The sequence below is a fragment of the Saccopteryx bilineata genome, chromosome 3 (genome assembly GCF_036850765.1).
Source record: "Saccopteryx bilineata isolate mSacBil1 chromosome 3, mSacBil1_pri_phased_curated, whole genome shotgun sequence".
Taxonomy (NCBI): Eukaryota; Metazoa; Chordata; class Mammalia; order Chiroptera; family Emballonuridae; genus Saccopteryx; species Saccopteryx bilineata.
This window is the reverse complement of record NC_089492.1, coordinates 418,920-431,828: the sequence shown is the minus strand read 5'-3', so window position 1 is coordinate 431,828 and position 12,909 is coordinate 418,920. Positions and strand designations below refer to the sequence as shown.

Below are 12,909 nucleotides of genomic sequence, written 5' to 3'. Positions count from 1 at the left end.
CGGGGGCGGAGCCGGGGCGAAAGGGGCGTTTAGGAGGGCGGGGCTGGAGGGGCGGGGCGGGCTGCGAAGGGCGGGGCTGTCAGTCGAGAGGGAGGATGCCCGTGGGCTGATGACTCGACGGGACAGGAGCAGTGGGGGCCTCCGCCAGGGCTGGGATGGGTTCTGAGAAAAGAGGGTGCGGGGTCCGTGGGCTGTCTCAGCCTGGGTTCTCCACGAAGTAGGGGCGGGGGTGCATTGCAAGGCAGGTGTCCGGTGTGGCCCCGGGGACACCTGTCTATGGCACCCCTTTCCTCGGGCGTACGCCCTCCACGGGCGGGAGCCGGGCCGTGGGGGCGGCCGCCGCGAGCATGCGCACCGGCTGTGCTGCGGGAGAGCGCCGAGTCCGGGCGCGGGGACGCGGGGCGGCGCGAAGCCGGGCCCTCTGCCGCCCCGCGCTCCCATGTACGCCTTCTACTCGCTGCTCATCTACATCTTCTACAGCCTCTTCCGCAGGGATGGCGCGACCAGGGTTGCCGCCGACCCCAGGGACCCCGCTCCGGTGAGCGGGGGCGGACGCGGCGCGGCCGGCGGCCCCCTGCCTGAGAACGGGTTGTGCAGGCCCAAGCAGCGTAGATCTATCTCCCGGCACTGATGCTGTAGAGGAGGGTCCGTGCGGAGGATCTCTGGTGTTTCTTTCTTTTTCATTTTTATTTATTGATTTTAGTGAGAGAGGAAGGGAGGAAGGGAGAGAGACAGAGACAGAGACAGGTGTTCTTGTATGTGTGCCCTGACTGGGGAATTGAACCGGCAACCTTTGGGCTTTCCTACGAGCTCTTCGGCTAGAGCATCAAGCAGTGACCTCAGGCCGAGCCCCTTAGCCCAGTTCCCGGAGGGAGGCTGCGGGGGAAGGGGGAGGGGTCTCTTCAGGCGCTCCCCTCGCTCCCTCCCTAGAGTGCCCGCTGCAAGCCCGGGGGTCGCCGCCGCCCTGACCAGCCCCCTCCAGAACTATGGACCGAGCTGACTAGCCTGGTTGGTAGGTGCTCTCGTGCCTCCGGAGCGCTGCACCCGGAGAGAAGTGGAGGTGTCCCTGACCTCAGTGGGAGGGAGACCCCCGCAGTTGCCATCTGGTGGCCTAGCCTCCAGCACGTAACTCTGCACGCCTCCTCTCCCACCACCTGGCCTCGCAGGCTGCTCGGAATCAGAAGATGGCCCGGGAGGGGGAGCCGAGGGCCGCCGGGCGGAGGTCTCTCTGGAGGACGCTCTCGTGCGTCTTGCTGAGTTCCTCTCCGTCCAGCTGGGGGCGGAAGAGAGCTGCGGGTGTCCACCCGATCCGAGCAAGGTGAGCGGGCCAAGGGTCCTTTCTCCTGTAGTCTTGGCTTCCACATCCCCCGGCCCCCCTTTAGTCTCCCACATTCTGATCCTTGTCTCCTTTACAGCCTGGTGATGTCCCCCCGTTGTTGACCATAATTGGTCACCTCTTGGCCCTCCTGGCATGGATTCGGAGCCCAAGGGGGAGGCAGGCCCTGCCCCAGGCAACTCAGCCAGAGTCTGGGGTGCAGCCCCCCACTCCTGCTGGTGCATCAGAAAGTAGTGAGTTGCAAAGGGAATGTGTAGAGAGAGTGAAGCCTACCAGAACCTGGTGTGTGGGGTTCCCAAGCCCTTCTGAGGTTGTCCCCCTTTTAGGCCAGAGAACTCAAGTCACTCCTAACTGTCCCCACCCCAGGACCCACAACCCAAGAAGAAAGCCCTTCCCTTTCACCGAGGGATGAGGCCCATGGACAGCACCCCGTCCAGTTGGAGGAGGACCAGAGAGCTTGGCAGCGGCTGGAGCACCTCATCCTTGGACAGGTGAGGGTCCCAGGAGGCTGTGGGAACGAGGTAGTCTGGAAGGAGGTGCTCCACCTACCTCCCTTCTCCTTCCCAGCTGGAGGAGCTGAGGCAGCAGCTGGATCTGCAGGAGGAGGGCCTGGGCCGACTGCGCCTTGGAGTGGTGAGGCTGCTGGGCTGGGGTCAAGCAGGGGGCAGGAGGGGGCCGGGGCTTTCAGGTGAGTCCAGAGGGCTTCTTCTTCTCCAGGGGGCCACAGACTCCGAGAAAAGGGTTCAGCATCTCACCCTGGAGAATGAGGCCTTGAAACAGAGCCTGGTCTTCACTCAGGACCTCCTGAGGCACTGGGGTCCTGGCTCCCCTACCAGGGCCCCCCAGGTAGTCTGCTTCTGAGCTGCTACTGACCTGGTGCTCTCTGGGACAGAAGCAGGAGTGCTCTCTGACCTTCCAGAGCCTGGGCTAGAAGTATAGACAAGCCCAGGGCAGCCCCCTCGAAGATACTAATGCCTGTGGTAGGACCCCCAGTCATCCCCCCCACACCATGGCTCCTCTGAGTGACTGACCCCAGGCTTGCAAGGGACTTGTAGGCTTACAAGGGACTTGTGGGAAAGCCCTGCATGGATCTGTGACTGGTTCTGCCTGCCCCTGTTGACCTAATTTACCTTCCTGTGAGATGGGGCTGCTAGAATGCCCCCCCATTTCCTCCTGGTCCCATTGCTCACGTGGCTCCCACCTCTCCTGCAGGAGGAGGCAGAGGCCCTGGTGGAGCTCCAGGGCCAGCTCCGGGAGGCCCAGGGTGCCACAGAAGCCCTCCGAGTCCAGGTGGGTACCGGGCCCAGGGGCTGGGAAGACTGAGGCATTGGGAGAGGGATCTCTGAGGCAGGGGCTGGTAAGTGCCTATTTCCTCAGTGACAGGGGTTGGGTGGGGCAGCTGGGGGTGCAGGAGGTGCAGCTGCAGGGCCTTCGGGGGGCCCTCCAGGAGCTCCAGCAGGAGATGGAGCAGAGCTGCAGAAGGGAGCTGCAGCAGGTGCACAGGCAGCTTGCAGGTAAGGCCCAGGGCTGGGGACTCGTGGGGAAGGCCATGGGCTCTGTCTGGTCTTTCCCTCACAACCACCTTCCCCACCAGGACTCCGGGCACGCATGGCCAGCCTGCGTCAGGGCTGTGGGGACCTCCGAGGCCTGGTCAGCACCTTTACCCAGAGCTGTCAGGGTTCACTGAGCGAGGCCCAGGGCCAGGTCAGGACCACCTATTCCTTCACTGTATGCTCTTGGGGCAGCCTGGTCATGTTCTTCCCTTAGAGAACCCCTCCTTTCTCCTGTCCCAGCCCCTGGGAGCCACCTGCTCTAATGGAGGTTGTAGCTTCTGGAACCTGGTCAGATCCTGCGAGCCAGGGTGTGACCACACTTCAGGCTTTCGCTTTTGTCCTGTGCAAACCAGGGTGATAGTGAATCCCTCACAAACTGTCAAGCCCAGAAGAGACAGAGGACATCCTTTACCCATGGTCCTCCTGACTTGCGGGTTCCATCCCAGCCCCATTGAATGATGCCTAGGGGCCCGAAGCCACTGAAAGTGGTGGCTTACCACAGTTGATGGCCACACAGTGGCTTCATATTGCCCTCAGCACCACACCACAGCTCCTTAGCTGCCTCACACTGCCTTTTTTACCTTCTTTTCCCAAGTGAGAGGAGGGGAGATAGACTCTCATGTGCAGCCCGACCAGGATCAACCTGGCAACGCCTGTCTGAGGCTGATGCTCTGCCCATCTGGGGCCATGTTCATAATTGAGCTATTTTTAGTGCCTGAGGCAGAAGCTCCAAGGAGCCATCCTCAGCGCCCCGGACCCACACACTCAAGCCAGTGGAGCCACGGCTGTGGAGGGGAAGTGAGAGAAGGGGGACTCCACCACTGAGCCAACCATCCAGGGCTGGCCCCCACTGCCTTACTCATATCCCTGTTCTCCCAGGTATCCTGGGCCCTGGGGGCATTGTCAGCCAGCGGGGCCGGGACCCGGCTCCCTGAGGAGCAGCAAGGGCCCCCACCTGGATGCCCAGAGCGGCTACTGGAGCTCAAGGGTACGGTCACTTGAGGAGCAGCGGCGTGGGAGGAGCGGCCTGGAGAAACTGGAGTCTCTTCCCATACTTCAGGGCCTGAGAGGCAGCCAGTGACCTTCTCTCTGCCCCAGGAAACATCCGTGTGCTGTGTCGGTTGAAGCCAGGGACGCCCTGTAGCCTGGTGAGCTCGGAGCCTGGCCCAGGTGGCACGGTCACCACCTGCTATCGAGGGCACCGGCGTCGCTTCCGCCTGGACTGGGTCTTCCCTCCAGATGCCAGCCAGGAGGAGGTGATGCTCCACCCTGACGCCTGTGTTGACTCCCTCAGAGTCCCCAAGGGCTCTGGTCCCCCTTCCCTGTCGTTCTGCCCTCTCAGAACCAAGAGTGGCTAGATTCCCGCAGGGGAGGGAAGGGGAGTCTGGGAGGCAAGACTGGCGGCTGAGCTGGGCACCTTGGTTCCTTCCAGGGTCTTCTCTCCATGCCCCCTACTAAGCTCTGCAGGCCCAGGGGAAACAAATCTGGCTTAGATAGAAAGGTGAACATTTAAAAAACAATTTTTTTTTTGCCAGGAAACGGAGGAAATGAACCTGTTTGAGTGATGGTCACGGCTCATATAGAGCTGTCTGGGGAGCATAGTTGGGGTGCTGGGGTGGGGAGAGTCCTGTGACCTCCTTCCCCAGGTGTCATTGGCTGCTTACTCCTCGGGCCTGGGTCCTGAGTCCACCAGCTGTGAGGATAGGCACCCTCCTTGCTCTGTGGCCAAGAGCACAGAGCCGGACCCCGGCAAACAACGGGGAGCCTCTAGCCTCTGCACTCTCCGCTGCCCTGTGCAGGTCCTACCCTCCTTACCCCCCCCCCTTTTCTGCCAGACCCAGTGGAAAACCAGAGGCTTAACGCAGCCCACCACCACCTTACTTCACACATGCCCTTGGCTGCACAGAAATTTTGCTGCTAGAGCTTCCATAGCTCAGGAAATGGAGGCTGACCCAGAAAGGGATTAGGCCATGGGCGGAGTCGGAGGAGACCAGACCCCTGTTGGCTTCAGAGGGTGGCCAGGCCTCCCTCCCACACTTCCTGGGGTACCACCGTTGTTTTCTGCCTACTTGTTTATCCGACACACTACCTCCACCTCAGCCCCCACCCTAAACTGCAGCCCAGCCCAAGGGGCCCCTTGTACTGGGCAGGGCCCTCCAAATGCCTGAATGGAAGAACAGAAGGTATTTATCACTGTTCCACATGTCTGCAGTGGCATCACTGTTACCCCCAGTGCTTCCAGTGATGGAGTCTTAGTGGCCAAATTGTAATTCTGGATTCTGTCCTCATGGCCAGCAGCCAACACTTCCAGCAGAACTGCCAGCTAAGTTACCAGCCTTCTGTGCTCAAAAGAATTCTGTTGGTGTCTAGATACCAACAGGACCCAAGTCCCAGCTCCGTTTCCCCCTCAGCAGCCTTTTGCACCCTTCCAGGGCCCAGCAATCCTGGTGGGCCACCATCCCCCAAGCCCCACCCACAGGGCCTTTCTGGGCTCATCCTTTGTGTGGCAAGCAGGACTGTAGCCCTGGGTAGACACACTCCCCCTTAACCCTCACCACAGGGGTGCCACTCTAGTCATTGCTTCCTGTGAGGGGAAACCTAGGCGCTCACTCCCGGGGGTTTGAGCCTGGCAGGGAGGCCGTGTTCAGGTTCTTTTTTTTTTTTTTTTTTTTTTTTCATTTTTCTGAAGCTGGAAACAGGGAGAGACAGTCAGACAGACTCCCGCATGCGCCCGACCGGGATCCACCCGGCACGCCCACCAGGGGCGGTGCTCTGCCCCCCAGGGGGCGATGCTCTGCCCATCCTGGGCGTCGCCATATTGCGACCAGAGCCACTCTAGCGCCTGAGGCGGAGGCCACAGAGCCATGCCCAGCGCCCGGGCCATCTTGGCTCCAATGGAGCCTTGGCTGCGGGAGGGGAAGAGAGAGACAGAGAGGAAAGCGCGGCGGAGGGGTGGAGAAGCAAATGGGCGCTTCTCCTGTGTGCCCTGGCCGGGAATCGAACCCGGTTTTTTTTTTTTTTTTTGCTTTTTTTTTTTTTTAATTATTTTTATTTATTTTATTTTATTTTTTTACAGAGACAGAGAGAGTCAGAGTGAGGGATGGACAGGGACAGACAGACAGGAACGGAGAGAGATGAGAAGCATCAATCATTAGTTTTTTGTTGCGACACCTTAGTTGTTCATTAATTGCTTTCTCATATGTGCCTTGACCGTGGGTCTTCAGCAGACCGAGTAACCCCTTGAGCCAGCGACCTTGGGTCTAAGCTGGTGAATTTTTGCTCAAACCAGATGAACCCACGCTCAAGCTGGTGACCTCGGGGTCTCGAACCTGGGTCTTCTGCATCCCAGTCTGACGCTCTATCCACTGCGCCACCGCCTGGTCAGGCTTTTTTTTTTTTTTTAATTCATTTTTTTTTAGAGAGGAGAGGGAGAGACAGAAAGAGAGAAGGGGGGGGAGGAGCTGGAAGTATCAACTCCCATATGTGCCTTGACCAAGCAAGCCTAGGGTTTCGAACAGGCGACCTCAGCATTTCCAGGTCGACGCTTTATCCACTGCGCCACCACAGGTCAGTGTTTTCTATTGTTGTTCCTTTTTGGGAGAAAGACCAGCAGGAAAGATGAGAAGCATCAACTCATAGTTGTGTCACTTTAGTTGTTCATTAATTGCTTCTCATACATGTCTTATATGAGACACTGGAGCTAGGGTCTCCAATAGAGCCAATGACCCCTTGCTCAAGCCAGTGACCATGGGATCCTTTCTTTTTTTTTTTTACAGAAACAGAGAGAGAGTCAGAGAGAGGGATAGACAGACAGGAACGGAGAGAGATGAGAAGCATCAATCATTAGTTTTTCATTGCACGTTGCAACAACTTAGTTATTCATTGATTGCTTTCTCATATGTGCCTTGACCGTGGGCCTTCAGCAGACCAAGTAACCCCTTGTTGGAGCCAGCAACCTTGGGTTCAAGCTGGTGGGCTTATTGCTCAAACCAGATGAGCCCGCGCTCAAGCTGGTGACCTCGGGGTCTCGAACCTGGGTCCTCTGCATCCCAGTCCGACATTCTATCCACTGCGCCACCGCCCGGTCAGGCCCTTTCTATGATCTCACGCTCAAGCCAGTAACCCCATGCTCAAGCCGGCGAACTTGGGTTCTCAGCGTCCCAGGATGACACTATCCACTCCACCACCACCACCGGTCAGGTCCATCATTTGTGTTCTTGACTGCTCTTCCTGGGCCTCTCAAGTGGTCGCCAGGACTCCAATACTCTGCAGACCTGTTCCTTCTTCCTGTCACGTCCCTCCCTCTATCTGGCAAATTCTTGCAAATGTCACCTTCTCCAGGGAGCCTCCTCTGCCCAGCGGGAGACCCAGCCTTCCAGTGGACCTTCCCCAGAGCCATCCTCCCAGGCAAATCAAGCTTTAGTCACACTCTGCCCCAGGCCCAGGACCCAGTACTCCTCCACCCCTACCTGTAGGTCTTCAGGGAGCTGGAACCCACTGTGCTGTCCTGCCTCCAAGGCTACAGTGTCTGCATTTTCACCTACGGTCAGACTGGGACCGGGAAGACCTACAGCATGGAGGTGTGAAAGAGGGAGGGGGCTGTGGGTGGCTTCTGGGGTAGGCGCTGGGATATGAGCCCCATGTGGCACCCCACCCCATCTCCAGGGCCCACCTGAGGACCCTGGCATAGCTCCTAGGGCACTGCAGTCACTTTTCCGGGAGATGAGGACTGCAGGGCAGCACCGTGTGACCCTCAGCATGGTGGAAATCTACAACGAGGCTGTCAGGTCAGGGTTGTCCCTGGCTCCTTCTTGCTGCCCTACCTCCTCCGGCCCTGGCCCCACACCGCCAAGAACCCCTTATCCAAATCTTCACCTTTTTTCACCAGGGACCTCCTAGCACCAGGGCCTCCTGAGCGCTTGGCCGTGAGGCAGGGCCCATCCGGTCAGGGAGGAATTCAAGTGGCTGGCCTCACGTACTGGGATGTGCCTAACCTGGAGACACTGCACCAGGTAAGGCCGCTGAATGGGCCCCACAGCCCTCCAAAGCCCTGGCTTGTGCTCGCACCTGAGGGCGTGGACCCTGCAGCAGGCCAAGCCCTGTTGTTACATCCTCCAGATGCTGAGTCTGGGAAGAAGCAACCGGGCCACCGCTGCCACCGCCATGAACCAGCACAGCTCCCGCTCGCACGCCCTGGTTACGCTGACGCTGCGGGCAGCGTCCCCACCACGCGGTTCAGGAACCGCAGGTACCACGGCCGGTGCCCTGCCCTGCAGAGGGCCTCCCAGCACCGGAGATTGCAGTGCCCTCCACGTAGGCTCACTCGCCCCTGCAGGCACGCTGCACCTGGTAGACCTAGCGGGATCCGAGCGTGCCTGGAAGGCCGGGGCCGTCTGCCGGGCGCGGGGAGACCGTGACGACGCCCAGCGTCTGCGGGAAGCCCGAACCATCAACCGCTCGCTGCTGGCTCTGGGAGGCGTGATGGCCGCGCTGCGGGCCCACCGGCCACACGTGCCCTTCCGCGATTCGCAGCTCACGCGCTTGCTTCAGCCTGCGCTCGGCCCCGGCGCCACCGCGGTGCTGCTGCTGCAGGTGGGCGCCGGCGGCGCTGCGCGGGGACATCGGGCCGCGGGAGGTCGGTTTGCATGCCAGGCACCGCCCACTCGGGGGCCCGCCCACCAGCCTTGCTCCTCCACACAGATCTCCACGCGGCCTGAGGACCTGGGCGAGACCGTGTGCTCGCTCAAGTTCGCTGAGCGAGTGGGCCAAGTGGAGTTGGGGCCCGCTCGGCGCCGCCGGGCCCCGCGCTCTGGGACGCCCTCTTCCCTCAGCACCGAGACACCACTTACTGGGACCCCCTGCACCCCCACACCGTCCCCGGGCAGCCCTCCAAGTCCCGGCACCGGCCCTGGCCCCGGCCCCAGCTTGGTTCTAGTGTCCCCAGAAGACCTGCTCTCGTAGTCTGGGCCCAAGAAATCTAGGGTTGCACTTCTGCCGGCCTAGACAGCAAAGTCCCTGCACCCTCAAAACCTCCTTGACCTGTTGGGGCTCACTGGCCCTCAAACTCTCAAGTTGTTCCCCCTCCCCCGCCGAGCGAGAAGTGTTCTGCGGAGGGAAGCGACTGCCCGCTCCTGGGCTGAGCCTCTCAGCTCCCTCCTTATCACCATTTGCTGCTGTCGCCACCACGCAGCAGGGACCCCAGAGCAGCCTGGCCGTCTGGTTTCTGAGTCACTCCAGTCACCACCCTGCCACCAAAAATCAGACTCGGCATTAAAACATGGTCTCCATTCCTTTACTGTTTTCTTCTCACTACACCACACCAAAACTAGGTAGGGTCCCAGTTCCCTATGCCCTTTCCCCAAAATGGTGCTGCCCTCTTCCCAGACAGTTGAGGGAGGACAGGACTTCAGGCTGCAGCCTCCATTAAGTTCTCCTCCCCCAACCCCAGAGCCAAGAGAGTGAAGGTGATGGATGGTGATGGATGGATGGATGGATGGATGGATGGACGGACAGAGGGCCAGAGAAGGTGGGACCAGGAAGGGGACAGGAAAGCCTACTCTGAGGACCTCCCATCCTCCCAGCATGGCCCCTGGGAGACCTGAAACAACCCTTTGTAGGGCAGTTCAATAAACCTGGTGGACTGGGCTGGTGCCTTGTGTTTCACAGCCCTGTGGCCACACTTCTTGGTCCTCTTGGCCTTGATTCCCCTACACGAGCGAATGGCAGCAGGAGGAGGTGGGGTGGAAGAGAAAAGGAGTCCCTGCTCTGGAGTCTCACAGGCTGTACCAGGAGAGGAGCCAGCCTGGGGTGGGGGCAGCCAGTTCTCGGGGGTGGCTCACCCACACATCATAGATGCTTTTGTTGGGTGGCACCCCCCGAAAGAGGGCATCTAGATCTGAGAGCAGCCCTGGGGAGGCATGGGTTTCCGGGGCCACCCCCCAGTAGGCTGGGCTGGTTGAAGGTGGGCACTGGGGGCAGGACGTGGGTGGTAATGGGGCCAAGGGCATGACCACATTGGGGGTGTAAATGGGCGAGTAGGAGGTGGGTAGTTGCCCCCAAAGTGAGGCCCTGTGACCCCCACCAGACAGTCTCCCAGGGTCGGGGGTACCCTGCAGCAAGTGAAGGGGCCAGGCTCTGGGCTCCGGGGAGAGGGGTGAAGGCCTGCTGGTTTCCCCCTGGGAAGCCTCCCCCTCCGCTGCTGCTCTCATGGTCCCAGGGAGGGGGCAGAGGGGCCACACAGGTTTCTCAGAGGGCAGGGGTGACATGGGCACCACCTCCTTCTTACTTGGAAGGTTAACCCCAGGATCTGGGCTGCTCCGTGGCGATCCCTCCCCGGGGTCCCCCAGCAGAGACTTTATGCTGAAGCCCTCACTGGTAGGCAGCCGGGGACTGGGCGGCTTGGGCGGTCGATAAGGCCGACCGTGCAACACGTAGGGGCCCAGGTCCTTGGCGAAGGTCCCCTGGGCGCCCCTGTTCTGCCAGCGCCGGCACAGGGCCGTGTTCTGCAGCCTCAGCGCCTCTGCTGGGATCAGGCTCACGTCGACCGCCCAGAAGTTGCCCTTGGCCTTGGGCTTCGCAGGATCCTTGGGCACCTGGTGTGTGTTTTAGAGTGGGGGAAAGCTTGGTAGGGCCGCCCGATCCCCGATACTCAGGATTTCCGCCCCCGCCCCGCCCGCGGCTCCAGCTCGGACCCTCGCCCTGCCCCACCTTGCGGAAGCATCGGTTGGAGGAGAGGTTGTGGCGGATGGAATCTTTCCAGCCTTCGTAGTCGTCCCTGAAGAAGGGGAACGCGGCCTGGACCTGACGGATGATCTGAAATCGCGGGGCAGCCGGCGAGGCGAGCGCTGTGAGCCCGGACGGACTCGGATGGGGCAGCTCCGCCCTTCCCCCACAGCAGGGCTCAGAGGCATCCCTACGCCGCCCCCCCAACACCTGTGCGCCCGAGGGAGAAGAGGGCACCTCACTGGGAAGGGTTCTTCCGTGCACCTCAGCTCTCTCCGGTGGCGGAGAGACTGGCCCCTGGGCCTGGGGCATAGTTGGGTAGGGTCAGGTGGGGACGGGGGCCGTAGCCCAAGTCTGGAAATAGATGGAGGTCGGGTCTGGGGAAAGGTCCGACTACGGAGTGTGAGGGAGAGCTGGGACCCTCTCACCTGGGCTAGCTTCAGCCTGCGGGACGGAGCGGCCTGGATCACCAGGGCGATCATGGCCAAGTAGGTGTAGGGGGGCTTGTCATGCCGAAGGTATCTCTTCTTCCTCCTCTTGGGGAGCTGGGAAGGTGACTCTGCCCCAGGGAGTCCTAGGCGTGGGTTGCTGCAGGGCCCCATGAAGGGGAGGTAGGCGACGTGGGCAGGGGCCTGGCTGGGCGGAGGGCGCAGGGCAATGGGGCAGTGTGATGAAGCAGGGCCAGGGCCTGAGGCCGGGTGGGGGCAGGCCGACCCGGTCCTTTATCATTCGGATGGAAGGGGGAGGGGAGGGGAGGCGAAGGGAAGGTGGAATACAGCAGTGGGGGAGGGGAACGTGCTGAGGGCTATCACAATTAGCAGGTTTCAGTGAATCTGGAAGGGAGGGGCAGGGAAGATTCCAGTGGAGGTTGCTGCGGCCACCCAGGACTCGTTTCTCACCTCTGGGCTGCCTTTGGCATCCCCTACAAGCAGGAAGACAAAGTCCCCGGAAGGGGCCAATGATCCCTGGTTACTTTATCAGTCTGTCTGGGCTGGGTCTCAGGGTCCCATTTAACAGACAGGAAAGTAATTTGCTCTAGCCAAGCTACTAGGAAGGGGTGCCTACCCAGAATTCAAGGCCAGGCAGCTGGAAGGACCTGAGTGGTGGTCTGGTAGGGCTTCCTGGAGGAAACCTCAGGAAACACAGAGGGACACAGTTGATTCAAGGGGGTCTTCCCAGGGGCTGCTGCAGGGCCTCAGTGGGCTCCCCAGGCCCTGGAGAGCACTTCCTTCCCCTTTTGGTGCCTGTCAACAGTTGGTCCTGGGAACTGACCTCATTATTTAACTGTGCACCTCACTGGTCCTGAGGGAGCTGGACCTGCCTAGCCGCAGAGGACTTCTTGGAGCCAGGCTTGCCTCACTCCTCTTCTTGTCCTCTGGGTCCAGATGCTGTGGGGGTTGCCCCCCAGGGAGAATGCTACTCTCATTTCTTGCAGGCACTTGGGCCATGCCCTGGGCTGGTGTGCATGGAGGAAGTCTCCTAGCTGCAGGGGTTTACTGGCTACTTCTCAGGGCAGGCCTTAAGGACACAGTTCCATGGGTCCCCGTCCCGGAAAGTCTTCAGAACTCTGGGTGGGAGTGAGTACAGATGTGTTCTATGTGGGTGCACAGAAGGGCTTCGCAAGCAGTCACAGGTCCTGTGGCTTAGTCTAGAATAGTGATTTTCAACCTTTTTCTTTTTTTTTTTTTTAAAGCAATTCTTTTTTTTTTTTAATTTTATTTATTCATTTTTTAGAGATGAGAGAGAGAGACAGAGAGAGAGAGAGAAGGGGGGAGGAGCTGGAAGCATCAACTCCCATATGTGCCTTGACCAAGCAAGCCCAGGGTTTTGAACCGGCGACCTCAGCATTTCCAGGTCGACACTTTATCCACTGCGCCACCACAGGTCAGGCCAATTTTCAACCTTTTTCATCTCATGGCCCCTTCCCCCCAAATAAAATAGGTATAATTTTGATTCATTCACACCAGAGGGCTGTTGTGTTGGCTGTTATAATTTTTTTATTTGACAATCTAAGGGAAAAGAGGTCAGTGCCTTTGACTAAATAGTCAGGTATTGCATGTTTGTGGCACACTGGTTGAAAATCACTGGTCTAGAAAGAGAAAGATACTCTCCAGGCTGGTGAGTGTTGGCCTGAGTGGAGGGGGAGCATTTTAGAGGTAGTGGAGGCTCAGGCTGGGGAAGCCTGAGAGGCTAGCAACCCAAGCGCAGGCTTGTCTTCTCTGAAGGGCTTTGGCAGGGACAGGACCTGACCCAAAAGTTTGGTCCTAGCAAAATGCCTCTGGCAGCTACCCAGAGACT

General features: G+C 59.8%; 2 protein-coding genes across 3 annotated transcripts; one reads left to right on the top strand and one right to left on the bottom strand.

The window, feature by feature from the left end:
* Positions 1–117: 117 nt before the first annotated feature.
* On the top strand, positions 118–9,431 carry KIFC2 (kinesin family member C2). Of its 2 annotated transcripts, XM_066265370.1 has the most exons (18): positions 119–538; positions 931–1,012; positions 1,167–1,318; positions 1,416–1,569; positions 1,703–1,827; positions 1,904–1,969; positions 2,054–2,182; positions 2,549–2,626; positions 2,736–2,850; positions 2,931–3,040; positions 3,769–3,877; positions 3,988–4,145; positions 7,365–7,469; positions 7,555–7,676; positions 7,778–7,901; positions 8,008–8,137; positions 8,225–8,481; positions 8,590–9,429. In XM_066265370.1, exons 1-18 carry the CDS (start codon positions 440–442, stop codon positions 8,848–8,850), a joined length of 2,376 nt encoding a protein of 791 aa, XP_066121467.1. In that variant the 5' UTR covers positions 119–439; the 3' UTR covers positions 8,851–9,429. The 2 variants fall into 2 exon arrangements, with proteins under 2 accessions (XP_066121466.1, XP_066121467.1); XM_066265369.1 differs by having other exon boundaries at positions 118–538; positions 8,008–8,481; positions 8,590–9,431.
* A 231-nt stretch (positions 9,432–9,662) lies between these two features.
* Positions 9,663–11,396, bottom strand: FOXH1 (forkhead box H1). Its single transcript, XM_066265421.1, has 3 exons — positions 11,040–11,396; positions 10,597–10,701; positions 9,663–10,481 (listed from the first exon to the last, which is right to left on the bottom strand). Exons 1-3 carry the CDS (start codon positions 11,211–11,213, stop codon positions 9,663–9,665), a joined length of 1,098 nt encoding a protein of 365 aa, XP_066121518.1. The 5' UTR covers positions 11,214–11,396.
* Between the last annotated feature and the right edge of the window lie 1,513 nt (positions 11,397–12,909).

Excerpts from the sequence above, each read along its gene's own strand:
- KIFC2 (XM_066265369.1), top strand. The coding sequence starts at position 440 with ATGTACGCCTTCTACTCGCTGCTCATCTACATCTTCTACAGCCTCTTC. Across the intron at positions 4,146-7,364 it reads CAGATGCCAGCCAGGAGGAG|GTCTTCAGGGAGCTGGAACC; the intron begins GTGATGCTCCAC and ends CCCTACCTGTAG. Across the intron at positions 8,482-8,589 it reads CCGCGGTGCTGCTGCTGCAG|ATCTCCACGCGGCCTGAGGA; the intron begins GTGGGCGCCGGC and ends TCCTCCACACAG.
- FOXH1 (XM_066265421.1), bottom strand. The coding sequence starts at position 11,213 with ATGGGGCCCTGCAGCAACCCACGCCTAGGACTCCCTGGGGCAGAGTCA. Across the intron at positions 10,702-11,039 it reads GCAGGCTGAAGCTAGCCCAG|ATCATCCGTCAGGTCCAGGC; the intron begins GTGAGAGGGTCC and ends CCGCGATTTCAG. Across the intron at positions 10,482-10,596 it reads CCAACCGATGCTTCCGCAAG|GTGCCCAAGGATCCTGCGAA; the intron begins GTGGGGCAGGGC and ends AACACACACCAG.